Here is a 12,932-nt window from a genome sequence, read left to right as displayed (position 1 = left end):
TCTATGATTGCTCTCTTATTACACATTGGATTTATAATATGGAATTAAATCTGGCCAGCTCTGTTCTGCTTGGTAAATGCCAGCGAAAGGCAAATGGTTCTCATCAACTCAAGGTACTCATTTAAAGAGGGACCATTCTGCAATATTTGCCATCACTTCTTGATGGGTTTTTTTCTTGGAGTAGCCGTCTATAAGGGCTAAGAGCACAGCTGGGTTGTTATGCTTCTCCACAGTCCTTCTTCGAAGGCACACCTGCTGTTAAAAGGGTAATTCAACACAAATCCACTTTGATGTGAAGGAGAACCAACAACCTCTCCTGTTTTAATAAGAGCAAAGGCATCAAAGTGAGGAGGCTAGAAACACCGTCATGCCACTCGTACAGTGATAATGATTTATAAATGGAGGCTGTTCCTCTCATGAAACTGCCTTTAAAAGTTTAAAAATAGAGGATTTGTTTTGGTCAGAAATGCCAAGCTGACAAAAAGATTACCTTTAGTGGTAGAAAAATTTATTATTATTAAAAATTTATTTAACTTTAGCCAGTGCAGATTTAACTTTAGCCAGTGCAGATTTGATAATGAAGGACTTTATTATGCACATTAGAGTTTCTAAGTTTCTACTGACACCGACTGGCATTTAATATATTTAATGATTTCCAAAGTAGGCATTTAAGATTTATTTCTGGGAGGGAAAGATTCAGTAGTATTACAGCCTTGGGGGCTGTTCTCTAGTCAGAGGTACTGTAATCACATTAGCTAACTGCTCCTTTATTTGAATAATTATAGGAACCTTGCCAGCTAAACAACAAAACAAACATATGAATCATTTTAGGGAATACATATATAGTCATTTTTTAGAATGACTATTTTTACCTCGCTATTTTGTTTTGATTTCTTTACCTACAAAATGCTTGCATTAATAGCTTTTCCATTGATGGTTAGCACAACCAAACTGTCTGCGTGTGTACAACGTGTACTCTGCCACATTTGCCAGCAAATGGAATTAGCACCTCTTCTATAAATCACCTGAACTCCAAAATTGCCAGTTCCTGTCTCTGTCTCATAAGGCACCTTTTCGTTCAAAGCTCATGACCTACCAGCATCACCACCGCAGCAGGCACCAATCACCAATCACTCCCCCATAGCAACAGCCAAAAACACATGGGGAGACGGTCAGAGAGGAAGCTTTTCCACCTTTGCACCTGATGTCAGTCCCTATCCTCTGGAGAGGAAGGATTGGATTGACAGGCTGGCTGCTTTTCTGCCACAGCAACCTCACAAACTGTGTCTGATCTCCACCTGAAAAATCTTTGAGCTTCGCCTCAGTGGATCCTGAAGTACCCACAACCATTCCTTCCTTACCTCATATCTGCTCACTAAACTCTCCCCTATCTGTCCACCATATTCACTATGTTGTCTGGTTTTATTGCTGTTCCCAGTAAAATAAGTAACATCTCAAAAACAGTTGTGACCAAAATGTAAGTGTATGTTAAGAGGCTACGCTATGACTTTGTTATTAAGTTATTACACGATGGCATTACAAAATCTGTATAAAATCTGACATTAGGTCTGTTGTGTTCTGTTGTCTCAGGCTGTACTTTTGTGTGTGTCTGGGTTTTGTTACCTTAAATAAAATCGACCTGGTTGGTGTAATACATTCAGTTGCAGTTCTGGCCATTATCTGTATTGTTATAGAAGAAAAAGCTGTACAGGAGCTTACCATTAACAGGCAGTAAATTCATTGTAATCCTGTTTGTTTTAAATGAACTTTTCCTGGAAGATGTTTGTGACAGGTTTATGTTTATGTGAAAAGGTGAAAATATGTGTACAGTAAATGCCAACTCCTGCCTTAGGGCCACTAATGATGACCAAAGAAAATTTCTCAACCAGTAAACATAACATCTGACATTTGTTTTTTGCAATTAGCTTACCAGCACGCTACAAGAAGACACATAGAGAGGAATAAGGCATTGACCTGGTCAGAGATTTTTAAATCCGTCAAGTTTAACATCACAAAATGTTTCACAACAGTTTCTGCCACAGCTACAAATCATCTCAGGCATTTGCTAACTGCTGCAGGCAAAAACAAGAGGTGTAGCAGCATAGACAAAAGCCTGAAGGCTTTGTTTGGTTGTTTGTTGGTGGTTACTACAGAAACAGGTGGACAGTGACTAAGCTATGAACTGCATAATAACAGCAGTGTAGCAGGGGGATTGATGTGATAGAGAATTAGGAGTTCTGACGAGTACAACATGACAGGCCACAACGGCAGAAACAGTGAGGGGTAGGAAACTGCATTTTCCGTCCAGGTTAACAGTTTGCAAATATGAAATATTCCACAAGCATGTCATATCAACAATACAGTTGAAGTATAGCTTTATCACAAAGCTGTTATATATGAAGCCGTAGTAATTTTTTTGTTTGTTTGCAGCAAATGGTAACTTCTAAAGATGCTACAGTATATGTGTCACGCCAGGGAGGTGAAACCTCTAAAATCTATCATGCATGGCATGGTTGGTGGGCAGGCTCTCACTGTAGGCGGAGTGGACGTTCTGACACACAGACACAGCTGTCACTTCAGATGCTCTCTTGCACTGTACTGTAGTAGCCATGGAGAACTGTATCAAGCCTGCTTTTCCAGGGATCATCTCTCTCCATAATACTGTGCAATAGTTACCTCTGCAATACAAAACTTAAATTTTTCTACTGGCAAAGGCACAGCACTAAACAAAGTGATTGCCATCCAACTTGCTGCTGACCCCATGCTATACATTTCCGAAGACGGGGAGGAATATGAAGAATTACAGCCAAAATACTGTACTTTAAATATAGAATATTGTATCTGCTGTATGTTCCTTATTCAGTTCACTTTAAGATAGTACATTCAGTCTGAATAACTGACAAGGGTTTAAAGATGTACCTAGTGAGACAGTTAAGGGCAGAAACTCAGAGGAGACATCTTACTCTTGGGAATTTGTGGATTATGAATTTTGCAGCACTGGCTGAATAACAACATACCGTTGTTGGTGAAACACACATTTAACACAAAATTTCCCCATAAATAGCACCGCTTAAGGATGGTTGTGTGTTGTGCTGTCAATCCGTCGGTTTGTGTGTGTAATTAATACTTTGGTTCAGAGAAAAATATCTCTACAAATTCACATCAGATTAGACTGTCACGACAACCACATTCAACTTTTTCTCTCCACACTACCTCTGGCCCACTCTCATCATGATGTTTTCATTTATTTTTTTGATCAGCACAATTTTTACTTTCTTTTTATAATGGAAGTAACAGTCTACTTGGCTGGACACTGATGAATAAATCCCAAACCTTTTGTTTGGTTGTGTGCATTTTCCAACAAAGGTACATGGGTCTTTGGCGACTCATTTTTAAAGCCACCCACAATGGCCCCAAACAGACAATGGATTCCCAATTCAGGAGCTCACAGTGTGTGTGACTTGGAATGTAACTGTCAACCAGTGTTATGTGAAGTGAAATACACTTGTGGAGGAGAGTCTTTCACAAATCTTGTACTTGGGACTGGGTTCAACTTTTAAATAGCATTATTCCACATTTACTAGAAATGAATGACAACATACTTTTTAGCAGGTTACAACTTCCATAAGGCAATAGACAGTGCATATAGAGACACTTTCAGTACTGACTGTCAATAGCTCTTGCCGTGGCCAATTCACACTTGCATCACAAGCTGAACAAACATGAACACACATCAGATCAACCCATGTAATCTGATCTGAAACCACATTCACGCATAGCAGTTATTCAGAAGCAAAAAACAATACAATATTCTAAGAAAGCAAAACCAACATAAATACAGGTTAATACACATGTACTTTACACGAGACTGGCGTTTTCAGTCTCTGGGCAGGAAAAATCGCAGCTTATGGTGTAAAGAGTGCCAAAACAGAATGACAAAGTGAAAGATAAAATAAAAAGGCCACTGTGTATGCTCCAAGCTGGACTGGCATTAATACTAACCTTGAGCTTTTGTGAGAAATCAAAAGTAGACTTGCTCTTTTTTTTCTCTCCATTTGACATGAAATTACATCTCTTCTATCAACTGCAGTTGAGCATAGATTTTATTAAATGAATTAAAATTAAAATTAATGAATGGTTAGTTAATTATAATTTCTTTTAAACCCCACAGTAATTGCTTTCAGGGGGTATTTTCAGATAATCATCACGTCCGATAATGAAGAATGAGAAGTTAAGGGGAAACACAATGTTTATAATCCTCACTGTTTCCTATTTTTCTGTACCCATTTATCCTGTGCAGTTTGATGGGGGAACACAACATACACAAGGCAATTCAAGCTGACCTTTTTCTTTAAAAACATGAGATTATGCTCTGAGCTCCTTAGGCTCTGAATTGCATCTTGTCAGCCCACCTTGTCCTTCCATCTCTAGGATACAGTGTTGACTGAGTGGGTGCCAGGACACAGTGTGATTATACATACTGTAGGTCCAAGTACAAACAGGCTCCACAATGAATTACAATGCCTGCAAAAACACAACGGTAAGACATTACAATACTCAAAACTGTAGGTGAGTCTTTGAGTATTAATCGGCTTATTCATGTTACATAATTATCTGCAGATCATACAGTATAGAAATAAAACTGCAATAAACAAGAGACAAGAAAAAACAACAAACAAGATCTGCACTGATTTAACAGAGGTGGCCTTCAGGTTTACTGAGCTTCTAGCCTGACTGAAAATGAGTCACAACTGCATTGTATTTCGTGAAGGTTTTCATAAGGAATCGTGACTCTTTATTCATTGAGATAAAGGTATGTTCCAGTGACCTAAATTTGACCTGTGGTGCTAATGTCCTGCAAAAAGGTGTCACATTAACATGACAGTTTACTATGGATTTTGGTTAGCTGGGGTTAGCAATCTATTGCAACGGTAAGTTCTAACTTAATCTACTCCAGTATGCGGTACATTAGCAGAGGTGCTGCTTATTTTCACACAAATAACAATCTGTTGATGTGGAAAAGAAGTAGGCTATTGGGAAGTGAATCCCTAAAACTAAAGCTTAAGTAACATCATATGACATTGCTGCAAAAGCAAACAATGTTCCTCCTTTAATTGCATAGACGCTGGCCCCTCAATAGCTGGTAGCACACAGAAGACATTATTTCACAGCTCTGTGAGAAATCTTAGGAGGCTGAGAGACCATTGGCTCTGGCAGGAGTCTCTCGAGATGTCCAAGCACAGATTCAGAATACCAATTATACTATCTGAGCCAACATATACTGCGCTGTCATGGTAAAACCTCCTTTACTGTGCCTCTGGTGCTTCGTGATACAGCAACAGTATGTCCAACCATTCACTGTATTCCAAATTACTGGGATGGGTATGACTAAGGAGGAAATGGTTAACCCATAAAGAACTGTATGGTTCGATGTGTGTTGGCTAGAAAGTATTCCTGGAGATATTTGTAATACTGTTGACTGGTGGCGACACTCAGGGGAACGAATCTGTGTACTACAGTCTGTGTGTGACGTGTATTACACATATATTTTGACTATATTTATACTACTAATATTGGCCCTGCGATGGACTGGCAACCTGTCCAGGGTGTACCCCGCCTTTCGCCCGATGTCAGCTGGGATTGGCTCCAGCCCCCCGCGACCCTGTACGCAGGATAAGCGGTTGACGATGGATGGATGGATACTACTAACATGATTATGTTTACAGTGTGTTTCCTCTATGTTGGACTCATATTCACTAGTCATGGCCATTCAAAGTGACTGACTCATGTTATGAGTTATTGACATCACACACACACACAAAATGGACATTTTGTTCATTTAGAGTATACTTATTTCAAGAAATACAAATGTGTCATAAATAACAATCAAAACAATCAACAATCATCCACTTGCTCATATTATTAATTCCTTCAGAAAAGTAGTAGGCTGTTCAAAAATGCAGCTGTTGTCAAGCTGTGGACCACCACGGCTCTACAAGGTGTTTTTAATTGATTTGCCCTCTGTGTTCATACTCCACATGCCTGTTTGAATTTGTACCAAAAGTGAGGGCTTGATCACAGTCTCCCCCACCAAGACATAGCCTGTCAACTTCCAGCTCTGGGATTGAAGCACTTTAGCTGGTATAGCCTATAAAAACATAAAACTTTTAGTATAAAAGTGGTGTCAGATAGATAGATAGATAGATAGATAGATAGATAGATAGATTTATAGATAGACTGAGTATTATGAAATTGCAGTAACAGACTAAAAATAGCATAGTAAGTACCATGAGTAACATCAACACCCATCTCCTGTGGGAATGTTTTGGTGATGGTGGGCTATCTAGGACGGTAGGAGATTTGTGAATACACATAGACATATAGATAGCTAGTGAAGCGTACATCCCATAAATCTGGCAGCAAACAAAGTATGAGGCTTAGGCTACTTTATACACAAACATCGCATCTCTCATTTCCAAATACGCTGCACCTGTCAATTAATTGCGCAGGGGGTTCACACCAAGCCGTAGCCTCAAGATTTACAGTATCGGCCTTTATAAAAATACAAACGAAACGGAATAGACTAAGGTGACAACTAGGTGGACTTGTCAAAATGGGAAAGCACGCTTACCTGTCATAACTCCATCTACTGTAAGACATGCTCCTGTTGCTGCTGACTCCCTCCATGACTGGCGAGCTGGATGGACCTGGACTGGTGGAGATACGGCAAAATCAAAATCGTAAACGCTCCTCTCCCCTTCCTCACTAATGCATATATGAACTAGAAGGAATCGTCGTTACGTGAATGGGCAGAGAGGCTGTGCAGAGCCAGAAGCTCTCCTATGGATTATACCACTACAGAAAGGGGAGCGCGATCTCACGGTGCACGCGCCGATGATGATTTATTTTCATTCACGCGGACCCACAACGGTGATTAATTTTACTGACAAAATCCCTGACTGTGTCTTGAGTGTCAGTAAACTCGGACAGACTTTAGTCTAATAAAACATTCCACATTAATGGATGAAACTGTGATTTGTTCATTTTGGTTATTGGTATGCCATGACTGCTTAATAGCCAACAGCAAACACTGAACCGTTTCACTCATTTGCTGATCAATAGCCTACATATAGGAGGCAGCTATGCTATAGCCCATATACACTGTTCTATTCTTTTGAAATAGCCTACTGTATGTGGATATGTGTTCTCTGAAGAATTAAGTTGCCATGGATGCCATTTAATGCAAATTAGAACAAGATAGGCCTAACTTTGATATTTTTCACACACACACACACAGGCACACACACACACAGCTCATGGCTTATTGCTTGCAGGTCAAGACTGCAGTTTCTCTAAGGTCCTTAATTCCATGTCTGCACAACAGTAATTTTGTGCAAAAATGGAGATTCTTTTAAACAACCTATCTTTAGGTGCACCAATTCAGAGAGGGAATGCAGAAATGAGGACAAAGGACATACAGGAAAACATCTAGAGCTGCCATTATAGTACTCTTTGAACCCCAGTATGTGCGATCTAATATCTTTCATTTAAGCCAACAAATTAACATTAAGGAAATTGGAGCTGTGGAGGTCCTTCAACCATCCCATGCTTACCTCATTTCCTCTGGTAATTATTCTGTCATTACCACAGCCAGGATTGGAGGACACCAAAGTCTCACTAATGAAGAGGGGTTTTTTCCATGTTCACTTTTTTGAAGGTGCAAACATCACAGATGTCACTATGATTTGAAGTCAAATTATAAGATACCACCACAAAATCTCTATGCTTACAAAATACACTGTGACATATATACAAATGATGAAAAATTATAAATCTTTTTGATTGAAATGATGAGTGCATTGAGATTGCACAATGTTTCATTCTAAAGTCCAGATGATATCTTTACACTCATGGTTTCACTGGTACAGCACTATGTATGCACGAATGACCAGGTGTTTACACAATGTGGGCATGTGCAGTAGTTGCAAATGCGCATGGTCTTCTTTCTAAATACAAAATCAATCACAAAGCAATCAAAGCACGGCTCTGCACAGGAATGAGTCAGAGAAAAGACAGGAACATATAGATGAGCCCTATTTTCACAAGAACAATGGACATTACCCATATTGTAAGGGAGAAACTGAACATTGCTCAGAGTGATGATGCCCTACGTGATGTTTTTATTGAACCATCACAGTGAGTTTGAGACTTTTGCCTACAATCAAAAGTAAATTAGGCAGATTTAGTCAGACAGGATTTACTATTAATCATTTGGTAAAAAATGATGCATGTTTTGCTGCAGACTTCATCAGCAGATCTAACCCCAACTGAACACCCATGAGACATGCTCTACCCCACTGTGCTCAAAACACAAAAGGGGGGAATATATTTTGGAAGAATGGTGTTCATCCCTTCAGTAGAGACTAGTATAAACTATTTCAAGGAGCACTAATGATGGTCCCCAAACACCTCACTATAAATGTTTACGTTGCATGTTCTTTTAATGTCACCCATCTATTTGTCTCCATGTTATGTGGTTTACATTTTAACCCCTAGTGGTTCAAGAATTAAATTACATTTCCTGAGTCAAAACAACCCCCTTGTGGTAGGTATGTGTTTACATGTATTGGTTTCCCATGCAAGTGTGTGAATTAGACTGCTTATTGGTGTGGGTTCATAGTGTGTCAGCACACCCTGAGGAAGGCATGTGAGCCAGTAGATGCTAAGAGTTTTTTATTAACAGCTCTTGAGAGCCGTGAATTAGTATTTCATGTTATTCTATAGCCATAGAAGAATGTATATTTTTCTCTTTATAAGCACTCACAGCAATATTGGGCTGATGTCATGAATGTACACACTTTGGGGTATTATTAAGCATTCTGATATGATTTTACCATTTAGCTCCCGGGGATGAAACCTTAACCCCTAACCCTAACTCATGGAAAGTTTCTCCATGAGGGTTCTTCGTTTTCCTTATCCTTTCTGATGCCTGAGGTATTGACTAAGCCCTTCATCTTTGGGGGCCATCTTCCAGATGTACTCCAGGATCATTTCATCCTGGACAATGGTCTTGACACTCACTAGCCCTCGGCCTCCCTCGCTATGCTTGGTGTACAGTCTCACCTGTCGTCTTGGCTCCCCCTTGCCGTAGCATATTTGTTGTACTTCGTCAATCTCTAGTTGTGATAGCAGTTGCAGTTTGCGGATGTTAGAACACTGAGCTAGGAGTTGTTTCTGCATATAACCTCTCTCACCGGGATTGCTTGTATAGTAGCATTGCATCAGATCCATATTTTCTGCTCTAGTCCCTGAATGTCTTCTTCCAGTAGCCCACCTGACGCGGACCTTGTTGACCCGGTGACGTCTATATATATATATTTTTTTTATTTATTTATTTATTTATTTGTTTCAGTGCCTACTTTTGCTCTCAAAGACTCTAATTTGGAAGAAGAATGTAGGTAGGTAGTTTGATGGTCTGGCCAGATCTTTGAACACAATTCATTGCCCCCTAAAATGTATATTTCTCCTATATAGCAGACCTATACTAAAGGCCAAAAGACTGTTGGGAATTCAGAAATTCCAATAAATGTGGTCCCAAAACAAAGAGAAAACAGACATAACCCAGACAGAAACAAAAAGTTTATGTGCAGCTCAAACTAAAGTCAAACAAAGATGCAGATGCAGATCTGGACTAACCAACAGGATTGTAAAGAGATGGTGCAAAAATCTAATCAAATCCAGTATTTCAGAAAGTCCTGAGATACAAGTGGTGATATTGGTGATGTGACACCAGTTGGAGGATGGGGGATACTGCATCACAGGATTGACTGAAGGATTAAATATCACTGACACCGGGCTCAGTATGTAAGGTTCAGGCCTGTGCAGCTTTTTGAATATAAAAGAAAGATTCTCTACCCCATCTGGCTCAATGACAGATTTTATTTTAGCACCAAAAGCTACACACAGGGCAAAAAGACACTGATATGATATGGAAGAAAAAGGAAGGAAAAAAAACAGTATGATTTGGACATACACTAGGATTTGCAATAAAATGGGAAGTGAGTATTTCAAATCTCAGTGATTATAATAATTCATTTGTTTAAAGCTCCTATGTCAAGAGCAGAATCATTTCTAAAAACCTTCTCCCACCTGATCTGGCATTTTACACTCTGAGCTGGTGGTGAACACCTCAACATAAATATATTCTCCATTACTTAGCCACAATAAGAAAAAACATTCTTCGTCACATCTGGGTGAAGAATCCAATTATGCAAATTTGGGCCAACAGTCATCTTCAGTTTAACATAATCAATATTTTTTTCAAATTAAATATTCCTCTTTACATATATACACAGCTGTGCTGTGAACGTGTATTCACTTATAAACATATAAAAATACTTGTCAACTAGTTTGATAAGAAAATAATGTATAAAAGTAGAGTAGAAACATTTAAGTCCATCACTTCCATCATCTGATTTTCTTGTTGTTTATATTACAAGATGATGATATGAAAAATAAACTGCAGTACTTCATTTGTATGCCTAAACAGAAGTACAGAAGAGGAAAGGGAAGGCAGAAAAGTATTTTGTGTCTGTGGTGATGACAGCTCCACAGGTGGCAGGTCCGGTGAGTTCACGTCCCACTAGAGAACTTTTTTTTTTTACGACATGTATCTCAATGCTTCCACTTTTCCTGGGGTTCCAATTGACAGACCTTTGGGGGGTATGTAACAGAATAATTCAAGGACACAACAAGTACATTGCCACTGTGTTATTGGAATGATATTACAGTTATCTGAACTATATTGTAGACTATAATGTTTGACAGAAGATATGCATCACATTGGAATGATCTGAACTGAACCGAGCTCTGAAAGCTTCAACATTATTTGTTAACATTACTTGTCAAAAGATGAATAAAGAGGATACAATGTTCAGTGTTTTTATCTGAAATCATGTTAGTTTTCAAATGTACACAATGTTCTACCAATAAATGTATCTACTGCCTCTCAGAAAATCTGAAACAAGGTATGATGTCCAATTTTGACTGAACCGCCACCTTTGAGGAAAGAAATTCAGGCAAATTTGCTACTTTCAGTACACTGAGGAGATGGCGTTGGATAAGAATCCTTCAATCTATAAGACTTTCAAAAAATAAAATACAGTAGACACTCCATATTTGGCAATTGAGATGAAAGCAGAAACCACAGACAAAGTTAAGAATCCACTGCAGAATGCCAAAAACTTCTATCATTGTAGCTTTAAGGGCTGTCTAGGCATTATATTTATATACATACTTATATATTCACTTTCATATATGTAAAACCAAACTCAACCTCACACACTGTACTGTGGTGATTTAATAGGTCATTAGAAATACACTTTGAAAATCACAACAAATGTCACATATGTACAGTAGCAGATTAGCACATGGGAGTAAAGGTAGATATGGCACAACATACACGAAGCTTCATAAGATAATCTCTCTGCTCTGGTCAGACACCGGACATTAAAGAAAGTCATTAACATTCTGGATATATAGTTTTCATTCAATCTCGGTAGCAAGTACAAATTTCACTACAAGGCAAGAGAAGTCCTTCAGAGTACAAAACATTAATTTGTCAGGCTGATTTAGAAGGCAATGTTTAGTGTTGGGACTCTCTCGTGTTAATTAAATTACAGCTGAAGGTAGAGTGGTGTTAAAATTTGGCATTGTCAGTTGTCCATAGTGATGTCCTGGGGACAGCAGTTCCTGGTCAAAGTATCTCAGAAAAGGCTGTCTGAAGTCATGCACGTGGAGAAGGCAGCGGTCAGTCATCCACTGAGGATGTGATGTCAGGCAGAGTGGGTGGGGTGGTAGAGAGCAGCTGCATGAGTTACAGTGATAAGGCCGACTCAGACGATCACACAATGGCAGCCGCTCTTGTCCTTTTCTTTTCTTGTCGGTTCTGGCGACGGTGGACACTCCTGTTCTTGGAATTTCCTGGGAGTTGGGCGAGAGCAAAACTAGCATGACACACTGGACTGTGTACTGTGATCTCTCTTTTTTTTTTTTTTTTTTTTTTACAGAAATGATAAATGGAAAATTCAATTTCTTCATTATTGTTTTTAAACTGTTCTTTTTCTGGGATTTCTGTCTGTAATGTTTTATCTGTGCTTTTCTTACCTTTTTCCACCTGGCCTAGGCACAGGTGGAAAAAGGTGAGGTTGCATACTTCCATGTACTAATCATAATTTAGCAATATTTGAAAGAAAACGTAATGACATTTGTGAGGTTGTTTGCTCAAGTTGCCAGGCCCGTCACTCAAATCTGGTCAAACCACAGCCACACAGTCTTAATGAAGACTGTGTTAAACTCTTTATAAATAATACCTAAAGATGTTTTTATTCAAAACTTTAAGTTTGATTATTATTATTTGGGGTTATTTCTTGGCTTTATAGGCTAGCTGATGGTAGAGAGATGGCAGTAAAAAAAAGGAGAGCAAAATGGGAAAAAAACATGCAACAAAGTGCCCTGGCTGGAAGTGAACCAGGAGCGTTGGAATTCATGGTCGCCAACTTAATCGCAAGGCTACCTAGGCACAACCAGGGCACCCTTAGTCGTGAATATTTAATGTTACAGCAACATGTGCAACAGCTTCACTGTAGTGGCTGAATTTTACATTACATTTAGTCATTTCGCTGATACTTGTATCCAAAGCGACTTCATCAGAGGTCGCACTCCTCTGGAGCAACTAGGGGTTAAGTGTGTAGATACGTCGCAGTAGGAATCGAACCCTGGTCTCTCACACCAGAAATGTGTCTTATCCACCACTCCATCACTGCCCATTGTTGAATGTTTATCGTTTTAGCTGTTATTATACCTTTGAAAAAGTGCAGTCACTGAACGATTCGCATGATGATGATATGGAAAAGATGCCTTTATACATCACC

At 39.1% G+C, this 12,932-nt stretch overlaps 2 protein-coding genes across 3 annotated transcripts in view; both read right to left on the bottom strand.

Moving 5' to 3' along the window:
• tub (TUB bipartite transcription factor) overlaps nucleotides 1–6,709 on the bottom strand; it is a 47,528-nt gene extending 40,819 nt beyond the window's left edge. The window contains exon 1 of the mRNA XM_038700516.1: nucleotides 6,632–6,709. Within this exon, the coding sequence (XP_038556444.1) occupies nucleotides 6,632–6,687 (56 nt within the window). The 5' untranslated portion in view covers nucleotides 6,688–6,709. The remainder of the gene's footprint in view (nucleotides 1–6,631) is intronic.
• Nucleotides 6,710–9,921: 3,212 nt separating this feature from the next.
• rras2 (RAS related 2) overlaps nucleotides 9,922–12,932 on the bottom strand; it is a 29,368-nt gene continuing 26,357 nt past the window's right edge. For both annotated transcript variants that reach the window (XM_038701403.1, XM_038701404.1), the window contains exon 6: nucleotides 9,922–11,982. In XM_038701403.1, the coding sequence (XP_038557331.1) occupies nucleotides 11,895–11,982 (88 nt within the window). In that variant the 3' untranslated portion in view covers nucleotides 9,922–11,894. The remainder of the gene's footprint in view (nucleotides 11,983–12,932) is intronic.

The sequence above is a fragment of the Micropterus salmoides genome, unplaced genomic scaffold (assembly GCF_014851395.1).
Source record: "Micropterus salmoides isolate LMB-PRFRI ecotype aquatic unplaced genomic scaffold, ASM1485139v1 Ms_hic_scaffold_6, whole genome shotgun sequence".
Classification (NCBI taxonomy): domain Eukaryota; kingdom Metazoa; phylum Chordata; class Actinopteri; order Centrarchiformes; family Centrarchidae; genus Micropterus; species Micropterus salmoides.
The sequence above is the reverse complement of the archived record's forward strand: the minus strand, read 5'-3'. Positions and strand labels throughout refer to the sequence as shown.